This window comes from Bombus vosnesenskii, unplaced genomic scaffold (assembly GCF_011952255.1).
Source record: "Bombus vosnesenskii isolate JDL3184/JDL3185 unplaced genomic scaffold, Bvos_JDL3184-5_v1.1 scf7180000013262, whole genome shotgun sequence".
Taxonomy (NCBI): domain Eukaryota; kingdom Metazoa; phylum Arthropoda; class Insecta; order Hymenoptera; family Apidae; genus Bombus; species Bombus vosnesenskii.
The window spans coordinates 5521331-5540374 of NW_022882922.1; the positions used below are offsets into that span (position 1 = coordinate 5521331).

Consider the following 19044-nt stretch of genomic DNA (forward strand, 5'->3'; position numbering starts at 1 on the left):
TGTCACGCGTGTTACCAGTCTCCTTCTATTCTTTTTTCTTTTCCGGTTCTTCGTCCAATCAAAAAACGATAGCACCGAAGAAAACCACTCGACAACGTTGTCCCCCCCCCCCTTTTTTTTTTAAATTTACTGCACGATTTATAGCGATATTTCATCCCTTTCAATCTCAAACCGAGACCGAGCTTTTTCGTCGATTCTGTGTCCACCGTTTCTGTGAAATTTATGTGCGTCGTCTGAACGTCGGACAATGAAATCGCGTTTAATATGCACGGGTGTTCTGTCATCAGCGATACCCGCGAGTATACAACCAACGTCAACAGAGAACCACTCTTTTGTCACGTTTTCTTCTTCTTTTTCCCTTCCCTTCCCGGATCTGGATAATTGATTTCCCGCTACTCGATAATTCCCTTCATTTATTTCCCATCTTCGCGTCTAACTTCGTTCCAAGTTTCTTCGAAATTATTTACGACCTCTGGTTTACGAACTTCTTCGTAGGACGTGTGTTTCACAGCGTAAGAATACGACGAAAGTTATTTTTTCTCCAGGGTTAACGAATATTACAAAGTACAGTCGTCCTACAAGGAAACGATTTCCATGCGAAAGAAACAAGGGCCACGTACGAATATCCACAGTTCTTGGCGAAATATTCATTCGTTTCGTGTCTTCTACCTTTAGAAATGGAACTATAATGTAAAACCTTCCTTATCGAAACAACGATGGGAATCGGATTGACAACCTGGATTCTCGTTGCATAAAGAAACACACGTGTTGGCAGATAAGGATAGCTTTATTAAAGAATGATTCTAGAAAGCAAACAATCTGTGCGTTTGCAATTCGTTTGCTCGATACTGTGTTTACTATGCAGATTCGTGACGTCGATATTGCGCAAGGATCAATGGAAAAGATAAATACGACGCGCTCGTTGAAATTAAACGAGTTCGTTCGCGTTCCTTCGAAATGAGAATCTTTAAAAAAGATCTTTAAAAGAGAGATCTCGCTGATCGTATCAGAGTAGAGATTACGATCGTGTTCAAAACGGCCAACATATTTGGTAACTTGGAGTGTCTGTTAATAATTCGCCGAGAGATTCGAACTTCCGCGTTCCGTTCGGATTCTCCGCTGGGAGAATTCGATCCGTGTCGGAACTTCGGATTGCGAGCGTCGCGACGTGTTTACGTTTCACAAAGCTCGTCGTGACCACAGGCTTTGATTAACCAGAATTCGACTCGGTAGCGTGGTCTTCGCGCGGAGCCAGTTGTTCCTCCGTGAAACAGAGAATTTCTAATTCTCGTCCGAATCTCCATCTTTCTGGACCGAAGATTTCCTCAATTCCGAAGCTTTCCCGCGCTTTGGATTAACCTTGCTCTTCACAGAATGTGTTTCATTGGTTTTAAAGTACCTTCGTTTTCAAGTATTTTACTTCCGTTAGTCTACGATGTAGATGGTAGATTGGGTTCTACGGGAGATATAAACATTGTTGGAACCTTGCCAAGAGTTCCAAATCCTTAAACGTAGCTACGGGGTTTATTTGAAAAATCACGAAGTTTATATATTTTTTTTAAGTTGTTTAAATATACAGAAGACGTATTACTTGTTGTTGTTTGTTGTTGTTGTTTCGAAATTATGTTTTTACTTAAATCTGCTATAAATGTGTAAGGGATTGTAATATAGAATAACAAGATCTTGCTGTTGCAACACGTCAGATATATTTAAAAGAATGAAATAAATTAGTAAATATAAACAATGGCGAGACACGTCCGTACAAACGTATTCGATAAGACAGTGTATAATTGCTCGCTGATAACTCGATCGATAATTCGTAGATACTCGGTATACAGGGTGATTGGTAACTGGTGGTACAAGCGGAAAGGGGGTGATTCTACGCGAAAAAAGAAGTCGAAAATATAGAATAAAAATTTTTCGTTCGAGGCTTCGTTTTCGAGAAAATCGACTTTGAATTTTCGCTCGGTACGCGTGCACCTTATCGCGTCTCGTTATACCGGATCTCACTGTAAATGGAGAAATTAAGGATCTCACTGTCTCGATGGAGAAATTAAAAAAAAAAAAGAAATTTTTATTCTATATTTTCGACTTCTTTTTTCGCGTAGAATCACCCCCTTTCCGCTTGTACCACCAGTTACCAACCACCATGTATACTGATTCGCTCGCGATCGTGTCCGTTTACTTATACTGGTCGGGGCAGAGTCGGAAAATTCAAATTGTTCGACGATTGCACGCAGCGGCGACATTGTTTTGCACGGAATTTATTTATTGTTACATTACGTGTATCCTAACGATCTTGATACTCCGAGACGAAACAACAACGTGATTTGAATTGTCCTCTACTCACGTGCCGTTATAAATGCATAAAGTCCACAACGTATCGTCCATAAAGATGCACAATGAAGCGAAAGTTTAGCCGAGCCCCAATTTTGATTTTTACTTCATCGTCTTCAAAGCGAGTGTCTTAAGAGACACGACGACATTTGCAACGAAGCATCCGGAGATTATTGCGATGCATCGTGCAGGCGTACAATCTATTCGGTTATTCCAAGACTTTATTCGGTACGCGTGGCGCAAATTATTCCATTAGTTAGTTACGAACGAGACGGAAACTTTCGCGCCGTCACCGCGAAATTAAACAGGGAACCCATAATGGAACCTTCGTTTCGACTTACGACTGGGAATGTCAGTCAGTTTTGGATCGTCAAATACGATGGAAATGTTGATCTTCCATTTATATATTATATTATATATATATATATATATATATAACTGGCAATCGTACGGTTATTTAATTTCTAGCAATCAGAAAGATATCGGTTTTCCGTTTCATCGACGAGCGGAGATTGCGGAAATGAATTTTCGCGCGAGATATCGCACAATGAGAAATCCAATTTTTACATGGCAAACGGATACGCGCAAAGGGAATGGTCCATCGACTCGATGTTCATCCTCAAACCTGACAGATATCAAGCTTTTTATTTCCAAATTTTGTCACGTTTTATATTTTTTGTTTTTATTTTTTATCAATACTCTGGACGGTCTTTAATTTGCCAAGTTTTCAAGTGGAATAAAATTTCTCGAAGCGGAACTAGCGTACGAGCTGTAAAGATTTAATCGACGCATTATGCGACGAAACGACTGGATCGAATTCCCTTTCGTTTCGTTCGTTGACTGCCTGTTTCTTTGTTTTAATGCCTTCGTAAAAATGTTATCGTCGTTGGATTACCTCGGCCAGTTATAGCACTGGGCGAAAGTTTTCAACGATCTTAAATATTATTGCTTTTATAACGACTAAACATGTTTATCGAGAACAACGCTTTACGAAGCTACTACTATTTTGTTAACGCATATCTTTACGAGAGAAGATTTTTATTCACGATGTTACTCGTAGATAGAGAACGTATAAGATTTATTTGTAACGCGATGAAAATCTTTCGCGACGATATCGATGAAAGTTCGATAACTCTTACGCTAATTCGAAACATTAAACTTTAACAAAATTTGAAGAAATAGTCTATACATCGTTCTGATTAGCGGAAGATAATTTCTTCCTATTTCAAATTAAAGTAAGAGCAGGAAAAATTAGTTCAAGAGTATGCTCGTGTACTAATATTTAGATAACGAAGCAGCTCTCGAGGCGATCCTTGCACCATCGTTCTATATTATTTGTATGTTCCTTTAAATATGTCCTTAAAGATATGTTATTGTACGAGAAATCAATTTAAGAAATGGAAAAAGAATGACAATTCAAATCTTGATTCTTAAATTAACCTTCGTACTAATCGCATCCTCTTTCTTTGTTGTTTTAGCCAATATTTTTAACGAGGTTGCCGATCATGTGGATACGATTCGTTATTTGAGCTGCAAGTGCCACGGGGGTGGAAGAATCGAGCACGACCCGGACGAAAAGACCATCAAAGTCTACGGATACTCCCAAGTAAATGCAGAGATTAATGAGTTCTAACGAACTTCTCTGTCTAGCTCGATCTAATCGGCTAACTCTTCGTTCTTTTACATGCTACTAATTTGACACCTACCAATGTTCTAACTCCGACATCGTCCACATCGACGCTTCTCTATCAGGCTCGTGCGACTTTCTTCTCGTTATGTAATTTTACTCGCGTCTAGAGCCGGAAAACTCGTCGATAATACGAAGATAATGCGAACGAGGATTTTATTACGTCCATGTATCAGAAAAACTTCGATAAAGCTAATAAATCGCACAGATTTTCTCGTTAAGCGAAGCTCAAGGCTGAATCGAAATTAGATGAAAAGTAAATCCGCGAGCGTGGTAGATAAAATCGAATTTCGCCTGAAACTGTGTTTGTAAGGAAAACTCGGAGCGCCGATGATCATTCACCGGGTTCCTGATCTTAAACGGCCTACGTTGTAGACTAATTATTCCACTTTGAAGACTGGGATGGAGTAGGCGCGCGATAAGATCAGCGAAAATCGCATAAAACCTTATCACATCGCAACCATGATATTCGATGGATTGAACGAGGTTTATTGGGAGGGGCTGTGGACTTTGGAAAAATGGCTTTCCCGAATCTGGTCGGAGAGACCTCGAGGGGAAGCAATTTTAACGCTGCCTGGGGGTACCGTGTCTTTTTTTCTTTATTCCACGAATCAGAGTGGAGTGTACTTTGGAAACAGATCGCTTCGCGTCGTCCCTGCGTTTCGTGGATCAAAGCACTGTACGGAATTCGTAAACTGGGAAGATCCACGGTTTACGACATCTCTGATAACAGAAACGAAAAAAAAGCTGCTTTATTTTCAGGGCTTCGGAAAGGCGGATCACGAACTGACTGTTGGTCTACTGAAAAAGAAGTACCCCGACTACACGATCACTTGGTCCGACGATGGATATTAGACCGAAGAAGGATTTGTTCTGCGCGTCGCACAACGAGAGAGAGAGAGAGCGTTAAATGTGTAATTTAATAAAGAGTGTCTATGGCTTCTATTACCGTTGCCTTGATTCTGTACATTTCCTATTTAGCGGTAACACGAGCTAATACGATTCAAAACGTTTAATTATACGTCGTTTAATCGCTAATTGCGACTAACAATCTACTCGTTCGAATGGCTACGAAATTAATTTACCGATGTAACTAGTTCTAACTGATAATTCATTTGATTCGGTTAATTTGATGTCGTCGAGCTTGCGTTCTTTCTTAATTAAATTAGTTTGGTTGATAAGCGTTTCGTTGAACGAACCGAACGCGAGTTATGGGCGACAAATTCGAATCGGAGCATTAAGTAAGAACGATAGAAGGATAGACGTGACGTTGAATGGAAGTTTGCGTGCTGGTTTACGAAATACCGAACTGTCAAAAAAATCAGTGTGTTCCTTAACTGCTGTTTGCGTTTCCCTATGGCGAACGTAGGAATTATCACAGACGATTCGTCATTGATTGTATCACCGAGCTACGAAATAAACGTGACGTTTGTAATGGCAACCTACCAACGTCTTGCTCCTTTATCGATATAATTCTTAACAACTTTTGTGTCTGTCGCTGTTCCGTATTCCATACCCGAGGTACGCGAACGCGACCCCTGTTGTCATCATCAGGGATACCTGATATCAGCAGTCATCCAAGGACAAGCTGCGAGACCTTCAAATAGGTCAGTCTCTCTACTACGTCGAAGACCAGAGTACAATGTAAAATAAAATAGAACCCGTATCACTGAGTCCTGTACTTAATTTCTTCTTACGAAATCTCTCGTGCGTTACTATTTCCATTGCGTTAACAATTCCTAGCGTTACCATTGTATTATATTCGTATATCTCGTAGCATATAAGATTTGTAACAGTTGTAGCAATCTTACATTCTTCATTGCTGAATACAAGATTTTGAACAAAAGTTCTTAACACTCGATATTCCATATACTATTCCATTCGGTTTTTATTTTTATTTCTTTTTCGAGCAACTAGAAACAAGTGGAAATTATAGATTCGGTGCTGGCGAATGTGAATCACGAGGAGAGCCATCGCTCACAGCCCCTGAACGACGCAGCAGGGAGGACATATCTGCATGCCGTTGAAAGCCATTCGTTGGCCAGGATTCTGGACCTTCGTTAGGTGCCTTTTTCGCTAAGCTAATTTCGGCAACGGTTCAGTGGCGAAAACTCGTCGTGCCGGTCGTAGAAATCAATTTAGAAACTTTTTCGCTGGCTGTACGAATCCACTGTAGCGGACATATCCTCTGCGCTATCCTTCGAGAATCGTAGAGCCGGCCAGGATAATAGGGATTACTCGTATCGCCTGTCACAGAGAACGCGGAGACTCTCCACGAGTTGCACCAGAAAACCACGTCCGCTCCAATTCCGTGAAAACTACAGTCGAACGACGCACACTCGAGTTTGCCCGCCCTCCAGGATTTTTGCATAAACGATTCGGCACACGATATAAATCTTAAACGACGCTCAACCATGTTCCGCGCCTATTACCGGGCAACCACCCGTGCAGCCGTGCTGTATGATCGGCGTACAGGCGTCTTACCGCGTGTTCAACTAAACGTTTGACCATATCGTCTCGTGGTCAACGGATTGTAAACTCGTAACGTCCGTAAGGAAATCGCCGCGAGAAAATCGATTCTATGCTGATAAAAACCCGTGACACGGCGCTTTCTCATATTCTACGTTTTGGGGGTTTCCTAGCCGGCCTGACCCCTATACCATTTCCGTGCCGTATACGACGTCATCGATTCAATATACCAGTATCTTGTCGGTGTTATAAAGATATATTTCTGTATAACCCTTTATTTTCAAATCTTCCATATGTACCTATATATATACATATAGTTTTAAAACGGCTTGCAAATAGATTTACAAACATAATTTATAAGTATTTAATTACATCAATACAGTAAAACTCGCAGTATGACGTATATAAGTTAGAAAGTATTGTATTTTTGCGTAGATTAATTATTTTTAAATAGTATTGTATAAATTGTTAATTTGTATGAATATTATAAAACCGGCGGCATTATATCAATTACGTTATATCGATATTAACGATGGAGTCGTGCGATTTGTATAATTTACGTGCTTCTACATTACTAAAACGTTTCAATAAACGTTTGGTCAAACTTAATCAACTGCTTGATCGTTTAATGGTCTCTCCGGCGATCCTAGAGTGACCAATCCAAATGCTTTAACGAGAAGCAGAGCGGTGGAACTTTGAAACAAAGTTCGGAAACTCGAACCTCGAAAAACAAGCCTGGTCAGGATTAGATTAGTTCGTGGAATTTGTTAAAGATTGAGAAAATTTTCAGAATTTCTGCCACATAACGTGGACATAACGCGATGTTCGAAGAATTTCTTTGAAATTTTTAGAAGTTGACATTTTTCGGCTTCTTTAAAAGTTCTAGACCAACAACGACGATTTCGTACCAGGAGAACACGATGGCACAGGAGGTGGCACAAATTCTTGGGAACGACTTGGATACTCCGAGTATCGCAAAAAATGCAAGGAACGACGTCGTATCGCTATACTCGCTAGAATTCTAAAAAATGACGTCAAATTCTCATAATTTTCGAACGTCTACAGACATTTATTTAGATTCGTTTATTTATATCCTCGATGAATATTCGCAAAGAAAATTCAAAGTTCTTCTGATTTTTTTACGTTTCACTTATTCTAACTTGCGAATGTAACAACTAAGAGGAGTGGAAGATGGACGGAATTAAGGATAAACGATAAGACACTCAGGACAAAACGATAAGGAATATTGGCTGACACCGATAGACTTCAACTTGATTCAAATGTCTCGCATCTTGGTTTATCAAAAATGTTAAGGATCGCACGGTCGACGAAAGATTCGAGTAAAATCTAGTTCGCTTATGTAAATCGTCGCAAAGCGATGTTCAATTTGGTCGAGCGGAAACGAGCGGAGACTCGCTAAGACATACGCAAATGGGAGGAATGAGAGCGGAAAGCGGACGAGTACTTGTCCGAATTACGTCTTACAGCGAGCTTCGATGTGACGTTAATTGGTAATAGGTTGTGTCGTAACACAGTCGGAGTCTACTCCAACATCGAGTACATCGCAGAAGCAGAGAATTCTACATTTCATGCGCGAAATGTCTTATGTTCTATACCTTATTTAATTTCATAGGAGAATTTAGTTTCAATTCGAACCACTACTGTATCGAATCGATAATGTTGTACGCGATACGAATATGATATAGTGCGAGCCACAAAACGTGGGACACGGTAAAGAATCGAACGTCCGGTGTCACGTTCATTCTGTACCTCGTCGGTGATTAAAGTTCCGACTCGGTCGATAAAACGTTATTTTGCGTATCTGCGACGGGACAGTAACTCGATCGATAAAATAATCTGCAAACTCGGCTTCGCGCTATTTCCTTCCAACGATAATGCAGGTTACTGTTTCGCGCGCTTCGTTATCGACCTAATCTACGATTACGTATGCGTTCGATACGTGTTTGCCAGATGGCTGCATTTGAAAGAACTCTTAAAGGCGCGTATTATTTAAACCTTCTTTCGCGTTTCTCAGAGAATGACTTCTCGGATGGTACGAAATAGAGAAATTCTTCTTCGAAATACGTACGCGATTATGCGCGTATACACGATAGCCTCTCGGATCCATTGCAAACGCGTTCATTGGAGTTACGATTTTGTTTTTCCCGATGCACACTGTCAAACGATCTCGGAAAACAAATGCAACGTTTCACTTGGTAACCAGGCCCATTAGTCGCAATTTGGACATGTCAGACGCCCAATGAAGGCGTTACAAAAATTTCCAGTAATACACCAACAGGAATAACAATGTTTTCCCGGGCCGCCAAGTCCATCGTGAAAACTATCGGTCAGCGAAAATATCATGCTGGTGAAGAGAACATCAAGGTATCTCGAATACTATAAAAAATAAATCTAATATACGACGCGTCCTCGGCTGAAAGACATCTCTCGATCAGACGTTTCGCAATTAAAAAATGGAAAATATCTTCTCATACTCGAATCGTTTGTACAGTCGGCGGTTATTGGAGGCGCAGGGGAAGTAGGACGATCTCTCTCGCAAATGTTGAAACAAACCTCGAAGCTCGACGTGCTCGCACTTTATGACGTGGCCGCGTTAAATAAACGATATTTAACACCGATGAAAATCAAGAACTTCAAGGACAGTAGCACCGCCGCAAATACCGCGGTAAGATTTTCATATTTCCTTTGTCTTCTTTCTCGTAGATCGCCTTCCTACCGAAATCTCTCGAATTGAAATTTCCAACAGAATTCGCGGATGCTGACGATGCTGGAGAAATCGAGATCGAACAAGAGCGGCGAACATCTGCAATCATCGTACTTCTCGAATCGCGTGTCAAATGCAAACCAGGTAATTCAACGTTTTCTACTAATATGTATACACAGAGATAAATAAAACAAATTAAACAAATAAAAGTATCGTACAAAGAATGCGACCGAAGAGCTCGTCAGAAGTCTGCGTCAGCTGCCTATCGCCGAGGAATGCGCTACGAATCAGTTTGCGAGACCAACGATGGAATCGCAGGTAAGAATCTTTGTTTAACGTCCTTATTTCACCTAAGGATTGACGAAATTTCGATCGAACACGTTTGCATCGTAAATCGGTACTTGAATCGAAGTCGAGTTTCGCGCGTATTAATACGATTTAAACGCGATCGCGCGTCTCGTCCACTTGTAATCGCGTCGATGGCGACCATTGGATGAGGAGGAGGATAGGGATGAGAAGCTGACGAGGCGGCGCTAAAATATTCCACCGGTTGACAGAGTTTCGTGTGATTTTTTATACTTCGAATGACAAGTTTGTGCGTTTATATTCTCGCGGTGCAACTCGACGACCACAGAGGATCCGAAAGTTTGAAATACAAGCAACGTTGCGGAGGCTCGAGTCGACACGACAAGTTAATTTTCCAAAGATCAAAGAAGAACGTCGATTAGAGTTCTGTTACGAAACAGAAGGCGGTAGGAGCAGATGTAACTGGTGAAAAAGAAAAAGAAGGGAAAACATCGAGGGATTGCTTTTACCTCGAATCGTTGCTCGGCTAACGGCATGCGGATCACGTTCGTGCGTCGCGCGCCTCTTTTTGCCATATCCCTGTCCCCTAGAAAATGCATCATGACGAGAGACGATGGACGGGGCTTTGAACACGTTAAATCCGCCAAATAAACGTCCAAGTATTTGCGATGTTACTTAACCCTTTCGCTGTTAAAATTCCTAAAATTCCTTACGATCGACCATCGCGTTACGCTTCTTTGTTGTACGAAGTTTGCCTTGGAGAAAGTGTTAATCCTTCAACAGTGTAGTCGGGGGAAATATAGCCAAAGCTTTAATTTGCTCGATTTATTCCATTCTAACGCTCGTTGCTTATTAGAAAAATGTAGTTTTGCGCGTGCGACGTAAAAAATGTGGGTAATCTTGACGAAAATTGTTCGTTCGAAATTTGTTGTTACGAAATTTGTTCGATAATTGGAAAAAGTTAATCTTTGCGCGGCAAAGAAAAATATTGGAATTCTGTTAACACTCTGACTGCCACGTTGGTCGTACTACACGACCGGTCACGGTTTCTCCCGTAACGCCACGGTAGTCATCGGTGACCGGACGGCTTCAACTTCTTACAATTGTAAAAATTGTATGAAAATCGACAGTTAGGGCATTTCGAATATAACCGATAAATAGAAGATACTTTGAAATAAAAAGTGCTCCATTTAACGATTAAACGTTTTTATTAGAACATCGATAAAAGAAAATGAGAAGGGTTATTTACTTTGAGGGGTAATCTACGAATATTATTACAAACACATCTTAGAAAATAATCGTAAATGCCGCTTTATGATCGTACAATTGAAGTTACAAGTGTGAACATACCTTGTTATTATACATAGAACGAGCAAATACCGTTTACTGATATCTTCTACACGTTTCAACGATATATTCCGTACGTTTTGCTTGCGACGAAATAACAAACGCGAATGTTTTGTTGAAATAAACGAAGCCTTGCTACAATATGTCGCGATCGACTGTTACCAAGGCGCCACGACGGTCATCCGTGATCGCCATCAATAAGATAAACGATCCATTGGAGAAGAACGTTGTCCGACATCGTCGATTTATCGTTATTCTGCCATTATATGCTTTGAACAATAAAAATACTCGCGTGGCGTCCTGAGCGAAACGCGTGATTTCGGCGTGGCAGTCAAAGTGTTTAAACGTAAAGAGTGTTCCAACACTTTTCGTTTATTCTGAATTCTTGATTATTACACGACACTGTTAAAGGGTTAATTACCATCCTCTATCCCCTCCTTTACCTCGAGGAATTATCCAAAGAGAAAAGTATAGAAAAGAGATGTAAAACGTTCGATGCAAAAGAACCAACGACCTTGAAATCGTCTCTCCGTCTGTTCTCAGGGGAACCACGCGTGCGCTAACGATCTGCGAGGTCCTAGAGTTCTCGGTGAAATGGGGCCCGCTACGTTCCAGCACAGTGGCCGCATCGTTTCCGAGATCTGTAGACAGTTTCCCGATTTCGTGAACTACTTCGTCAAGACTCGTTCTAATAACGACGACGTCGCTTCCACGCGGCGATGGTACTCGAACATCGCGCTATCTTGCAACGTTAAAAGCGAACTAGACTCGAGAAGTCCGATCGCCGGGTTTGCCGCACATTTCGAGAAAGCTTGCACACGGAGAAACGCGGAGAAAATTTCTGCGACGACGAAGAACAGCCACGCGCTAGAGAGAATGGATAACAAGAATCGTTCGACGAAGAAGGATGGCAAACAATTGAACGCGACGTCGTCGGAGCAAACCATGAAGAAGAAATTGTTCAAAGACAACGAGAATCGAGCGGCGTCGCAAAGGTGCGATCGGAAGAGAAACGAAGCGAGAAAGTGTAACGAGTCGAAGATCGTAGAGAAAACGACGACTAAAGTGGAAAAACGATCGAGCAACGTAGAGAAGTCGAAAAACTGGACGATTCCAGCTGCTTTGTCGGACAAGAAGCCTAAGATGTTGTACGGTTTGGTTCGACAGAGACGCAAACCCCTTACGAATTTCTTCTCGAGATTCTTCGAGGTTCGGAACAACGACCTCGCGGACGATTATTACGGCAAGTTGGGCGGTTGGAGAATCGACAGGATCGATTGTGCGGCGAATCAAAAGATACTCGGGGGATCGAGTCGGGATAAATCTCGTAGAAGGAGGAGTTATCGAGAGAATAGATCGAACGTTTCGACTTCCGTAAGCGATTTAGCCGCTGGTTCGTTAGAGGGAACGGAGAGCTCGATGATCGTGGAGAACTCGAGATTTCTCGAGCAATTGGAGAATCGAACGATAGTGCAACAGTCGACAGAGAGTTCCAGTTGCGACATAATCGAGGGAAGAGCAACGACAACGAGCAACAGCGAGTCGGAAATCGATACGAGTGAGAATGAATCGACGCAAAAGATATCGTCCAAGATCGCCTTATTCCTGGAGAATTTGAAGATCAACGGACAAAGATCGCATTCGCTATCGAGTCTAGTTTCCTACAATCTCGAGTCTCTGTTCACCGACGTGGAAGTGGCACCGATTTTCAAGCACCCTACCCCAACGTCTATTTCACTCTCGTCCAGCGACAGCGACTGCAAGTTGTCGATGAAAGATAAACTGAAGAAAATCTGCGGCAAGAAGAAGTCGAAGAAGGAAGATGAAACATGTAAAAAGAAAAAATGCAAAGGGGTGGATGCGGCTAAGAGTTGCGGTAAGAAGAACGAACCGCCAGCGTGCAAGAAACGAGACGAGTGTAAGAAACGAGACGAGTGCAAGAAGCAGCCAACCTGTGACGAAGATGTGGAGGATCCCTGTAAACCTTGCAGATCGGAGGAACACCACGGGCCAACGTGCAAAAAGTACAAGGAAGAAGCGAAATACGATCCTTGTGACAAACTTTGGAACGACGAAACTCACGGCCAACGGTGCAAGAAGCAACAGAAGAAGAAGAAGACGACGGCTGATACGTGTTGCCAGAAGAAGGAGGAGAGTTACGATACGAAGAAAAAAGAGAAACCAAAGAAAAGCGAGAAAGCCAAGTGTCCACCGGTAATTCGGGCACCAGGATGTCCTCAGGACGACGATAAATCGGGTGGAACCGGACGTGGATCTTTTCGAAGATACTCTACCTTCGACTCGAAAATTAACGCGAATAATGATTCCGATTACAAGGATATTTGTAAGACGGACGAGTCGAACGACGTTTCCATCAATTCGCAGCGTAGTCGGCAAGAAAAGACGAGGAAAGTTGGTCTTCTCGACTCGAATGCCTTTGACGTTTCGTGTCCTTATCGTAACGAGAACTTCCGAAATTATTGAACGTCGGTTATCTAACCGCGAGTTATCTCGCGTATGTTTGTCCCGATATCTTGGAATATTCGAACGAAAATTATATGTAGCGTGCGTGAAAGTTGTAACGTGAATAAACGTATTTTTCGAAAGTCACGTATATAGCTCGATTCCATTTTATCGACACGCGTTTCTTTCGTACACCGATTGTTTAAAGAAGGTATAAAAATCCATCTGTGTGCTTTAATTTTAATTCCAGCCGCAGGTTACGCCAGACACCCTGGCCAGACACCATCGGAACGGTAACGCTGTCCAAGTAAGTTTCACAAAAAAAAAAAAAAAAAAACAAAGTATCTTTGCTCAATACATTACAGTTTATCATCTCTCGAATCGGTCGCGAGCACTCGATAACGATGATCGAGCAGCGCGTGAAACCGTGACTCGTCGCTATGGCTCCACCTCCCTTCTGCCTCTTCCTCATTTCCAAATTTAATCGTGAAAATTGAAAAAAAAAAAAAAAGAAAATAAATCAATCGAAATGTCGGATCATCCTCTCTCCCCGCAGAGGGCGAGCATCGGTTCGCTCGGAATCAAGGGATCGAGCGCGCGAGCCTCGGACCGAAGAAACAGGGGCCCTTTGTCAATGACCTCTAACTCGATCTTCAACCACGTCACGAAGAACCAAATCCTCGACGGTCTCGCCAGTTCCTATCGAGACATGGTACTCTTGGAACAGGACAGAATCAGCAACGACGACTACTTCCCCCAAGGCGAGGAATACGAGGACGAGATTGGTTTAGACTATGGCCAACTGCAGAAAGAGTTCCCCAATAAACGCGTTTCCAGAGACGAAGACATGGACTTGCGTCCACGGAGTCGTTCGTACGATGGCACGTCGTTTAAGGATCTTTTCGAGTCGTTGTCGTCGAAGAACGACGCGTCGAATCCCCTTAGTTTAAGCGTTTAAATGGCAACCACTTGAAATTCATCCAAGATACGAGACGTTTGTTGCCTATGCGTTTACCATCGTTCGTCTAATACTACTATAGAAGATCGTCGATAAAATATCGTTTCGCGGCGGATTTCGCCTTGCGATCGTGATAGCCGTCTCCTTCGAATACCATCATCCTTTACTTTCCATTCGTAACACACGTTCGATTCAGTCGTGGGCGAAGGAGGGAGGTGGGCCAGAGGCAAGGCGTTTGCAACGAGCGATCGGAGGAGAAACGAGAGACCTAAGCAAAACGCGATATGATGTATCCAGGGTGTAGGGAGAAAGAGGCGGCAGCTACGATTGGGCGAGCCGGACTGCGGCGAGGATCCGCCGGATTGGCCGAAAAAGAGCCCTTGCCATCCGCCAAAGGGCCCCTGTAAGCCCATGGGTCCACCGGGCTATCCCGCGAAACCGAAGCCGGAAAAGAAGCCGTTTTGCGTTAAGTGTCCAGCGAAGAAACCGTGCAAAACGAAAAAATGTTAGGCGTTGGGCGTCACGCGCACCGAGAGACAGAGGGTACGTGGAGATAGCGGCGGACTAAACGATCCTCTATCGATCAAAATCTCTGTTGTCTGCGTCGTAGGCCAAATACGATTTAAACGCACCGTTGCTGAGGCCTCTTCTCAAGCTTTCCACCGCGATGCTTGGTAACTTCCGAACCAGAAGTCGATACTCTTTGGGATCGTACGTTCTTAATGGGCGCAGTTGGGCGTCGTCGAAAATACCTAACGCGAGCCTGGCGTTCGCGAGGAACTTTACCGCTACACCCGCCCTATCGAAGGATAACGAGAAGATCGTGCGTTTATCGGAAGGATTGACGAGACGCTTGTGGCAAGAGCAAGCGAGATTCTTTCGAAACGATTGCATCCTGATGGGCAAAGCGCACGGCAAAAGGCCACCTCGTCCTCCCTCCAAACTCTCTTCCAAGTCAGTTCCCGATTGTAGCAAAGGCCAGAGTTCACGGAGAAGGTCTTGCAGACAATCGTACCAACGACAGAAGCCGTGTATCCCACAGGATAAATGCGTGCCACCCGCTCCACCGTGCTCTCGTCCACGTCCGAAGAACCCCAAGTGTCCCCAGCCTGAAACACCTTGCCCACCCCCTTGTCCCATGCCCTGTGAAAAACCCGCGGAGAAGAAGCATCTGCCGCCGAAGATATGCTATCGAAAGTGTCCTCTGCCTCCGAGACCGCCCAAGCCTCCCAAGTGTCCCAGGTGTCCAGCTCCACTGCCGCCTCCACCGCCACCCAAGGTACCTCGACCGCCCAAATGTCCGCCACCCTGTCCGCCACCTCCCGCACCACCGCCACCCAGGTGTCCAAAAGTGCCAAAGTGTCCCGAATGTCCACCGCAAAGAGAGTGTCCGCCGCCACCGCCTTGCGAACCTTGCCCTTGTCCGCCGCCATGTCCTCCAGCCTACTGTCCACCTCCACCACCGTGTCCACCTTGTCCACCACCCATTCCGTGTCCCAGACCACTTCCTTGCCCGCCTCCCCCTCCGCCCAGAATCTGTCCACCTTGTCCACCGTGCGCGGAGTGTCCCAAACCTCCACCCTGTCCACCTCCGCCACCGTGCAGTCCTTGCCCCTGTCCTAAACCGCCACCGCCTTGCCCATGCCCGAAACCCTGTCCACCTTGCCAACAAGTAGCCAAACCGCGAGTCTCCTGCCCCAAGGACGTCCCGTCTTGTCCCAAAAATAGCGGGAAAAATCCGCGAAAGAGGAACCGAAATAAGCCGAGGAAGAGGGGGATGTCTACTTATCACGCAGTATCCAGGTTCGCGCCTCTGAGCATCGATTACAGAAGATTCCACGTCGACTCGACGTTACTCGGTTCGTCCGACGAGTCTAGAAAATCCACAGCGAAACCACCCAGTTGCAAGGATTTGGAAGACATTTGCGAAGACAAGAGACGCAGCTGCGTGAAGCCTTGCGAGAAGAAGCCCGAGAAGAAGAAAAAGAAGAAGGACGTGTGTGCCGGCAGAAAGCCGGTAAAATTGCGGGAGAAGAAGAAGGAGAAACAGGACGAGTGTGACAACAGGTGCCTACCAAAGGGGAAGTGCGAGGTGCCTGAAATCGCTAAACCGCCGAAAATGGAATACGGGCCGACTACTTGTCCAGCCCCGAAGTTTGTCTCGCCTAAACCCTGTCCGGAAATTCCCGAGGCGAAGTACGAAGTAGAATCGTGCGTGGAAGTTCGAACGTCCGGTAAAGCGAAAAAAGAAATCTGCGTCCCGCCGCCTCTTCCCGAACCACCGACGGACCCGGTGATTCTTTGCCCTTGTCCACCTCCACCGAAAATGCACCCTGGACCTTGTCCTTGTTACGACCTAAAAGCGGTTAAACCGTCCAAGCCGACGCTGCCACCGTGTCCGCACAAGGAGAAATACGTTTGTTGCAAAGATCCGTTTTATTGTCCACCGGAGAAATTGGAGTGCAAGAGGCGCAGGCCTTGCGATCCCAAGAAAATGAAGAAGAGAAAGGAGAGGAGGGACAAATAGCGCAGGTAAGAGGCTTTCTATAGCGTGGCGCTTCTGTCTGCCAAGTTTCAAAATATCTGGTCTAACTATTCTACGTGGTAAAATTGTCGATCTTCGAACCGTTGTAGCTTTCTGAAAAATAATCATAGAACAATCGTTAGGCGACTGTGTTTCGAAGCGAATGCTCAGATTATTATTTAGAAAGCTATAAGCGGTCGAGAGACAGGCGATATTTTATTTTACTGCCCCGCGTGTAATACTCTTTTGATATTTAAACTTCTAGAGAAAGCGAATATCCGGACAATCGGCGAAAATGGAGAAGCCAGAAGAGGATCGCAGTTTCTCACGGGGTCTATCTGACGTTGATTTCCCGGATCGATGTTCGTCAACGATATTTTCAGTCGCTTCGTTCGTTGGCTCTCGCTTCGAGGATCGATCTGGCGCCGATCGAAATTGTCCTTCACCTATTTGGCCTGCCTGTGACCGCTCGAAAGATCCGAGGAACGAGACGCAGAGGGCGAACGAGCAGACTTGTTCGTGTGTGTTCTTTGTCGCGTGCCTGACGTCGCGCTTTCGTCTTAAATTCATTCGTTGCGCCGTCGAGTCTCGTCACGTACAGCCCCGACAATCGTGAGGAAGGTGAAAAGCCGTCGTACAACGTGGCAGACGTCTCGAAAATTTTTCGTCCGTTCGTAACCTCGCTGGAGGGTCGAGCTTCGTAACTCTAACCTCGGCTGGAACGACGAATCAGCCTCGTCGGCCACGCGACACTCGATGCACATTCGATTATTTTTTCTAAGAGAAGTCCAAGTCTAAATTTGGATAGGCCTCGTGGCCGAGAACTGTCGATTCTTTCTAGAGAAGATAAAAGGACGCGAGGATGATAGTCGCGTGAACTAGGCTCGGGAAAACGCAGCAACAAAAATAATCCGTGTAGTACTCGTCCCTGTAACTTGATCCAAATGCCACGTATCTCAATCGCAAGGCGAACGTTCCGCCAACGAAACGGAGAAAATTGTCGAATAAATCCAATAGCGAGAAAAGATTCTTTTTATTTCAATTAACCATCCATACTTTATCCATCGGACGGATGAATCTTTAATTCTTTTGTTGAAACGCATCTTAGAAACGATCATCGCAGTTACAGATTCTTCCAGAGTTTCTACGAAAATGCTACCTCTAGTTACTAATTTATCCTTAGCAGATATTTAGGATCGATAACGTATGCGTCAAGAGCGGTGAAAATGTTAACCAGATTCATTCGCGTCGATACAACGTTAGTTCCTAAGCAACCTTGTACCAACAAGAAGATTGGACAGATTTTTCGCCGGATAACCGGCGAAGGTTGGAGAATCGAATTCGAGATCGGGAATGGTCGCGTCGATGTCCTTTCTGCGACGCGCGCGATCCGGAAACGATAAATTCCTCGGTCGATTCAACGAATTTGCGAGTGTCCGATCGCGTGGGCTCGTCTGAGCAATAGAGCACGCGGAAGGAGAAATTGCCATCAAAAGCGGTTCGTTACAATAATATCGACATTTATATACGAGTTGGCTCCAGTCAGAGGAAACGAAAGTGGGGAGGGGGATAGAAAGCAGGATGGAGAAGGAGGGAAGACACACCGGGGTTCTTATCATTTTATTATTGGGGTGAGCAGCCCTTCGTTCCAAGAACGACGCTTTACTTTTACCTTCCATTGTCTGTCCCCTCTCGTAAAGGCTTAAGGGCCGTTTCCAAACGCTCGATTCGATTATCATCCGTGGATTCTCTTTCTCGTTCGTTCCAGACGCTTCGTTCGTTACTTTCCTTCTCGTTCTTCCATTCTTTCCAGAGACTCTCGAATTTATTCGTACGTAAAACATATTCGATAATCGTTCGACGAATCGAAGCTCCCTTTGAAACTGTAACCTGACCGTTCGATAAATCTGTTTGATACAATCCGAGTCTCGTAAAAATGATTACCGTATAAACAACGTTAAAAGAGGATCACAGTGTTTGACAGAGGGCTGTTTGAAATTTCTCCCAGCGGATCCCTTCGATCGGTCGCGATCTCTGAAGCGGGGGACGCTTTTGCCCGAGTCTGTACCGCGGCAAATATCGCGAGTATTATCACGGACGTTCACCGTGATTGGTCGGATTCGAGGGTGTCCTCTCTTTTTCCTCCCTTTCGTTCGACCAATAAGTGACGTTTCCATTGGAGAAAGGGCCGAAGGAAGGGAGCGCGACAGAGAACGAGAACGGGGGAT

At 44.3% G+C, this 19044-nt stretch overlaps 2 protein-coding genes across 2 annotated transcripts in view; both read left to right on the forward strand.

Moving 5' to 3' along the window:
• LOC117238069 (14 kDa phosphohistidine phosphatase-like) overlaps positions 1 to 5488 on the forward strand; it is a 63511-nt gene extending 58023 nt beyond the window's left edge. Inside the window, exons 4-5 of the mRNA XM_033502691.1 lie at positions 3816 to 3943; positions 4787 to 5488. Of these exons, the coding sequence (XP_033358582.1) occupies positions 3816 to 3943; positions 4787 to 4879 (221 nt within the window). The 3' untranslated portion in view covers positions 4880 to 5488. The remainder of the gene's footprint in view (positions 1 to 3815; positions 3944 to 4786) is intronic.
• A 3210-nt stretch (positions 5489 to 8698) lies between these two features.
• On the forward strand, positions 8699 to 16819 carry LOC117230247 (uncharacterized protein C6orf132-like). Its single transcript, XM_033487441.1, has 6 exons — positions 8699 to 8878; positions 9006 to 9179; positions 9261 to 9362; positions 9441 to 9536; positions 13585 to 13641; positions 14903 to 16819. Exons 1-6 carry the CDS (start codon positions 8801 to 8803, stop codon positions 16817 to 16819), a joined length of 2424 nt encoding a protein of 807 aa, XP_033343332.1. The 5' UTR covers positions 8699 to 8800.
• The last annotated feature ends 2225 nt before the right edge of the window (positions 16820 to 19044 follow it).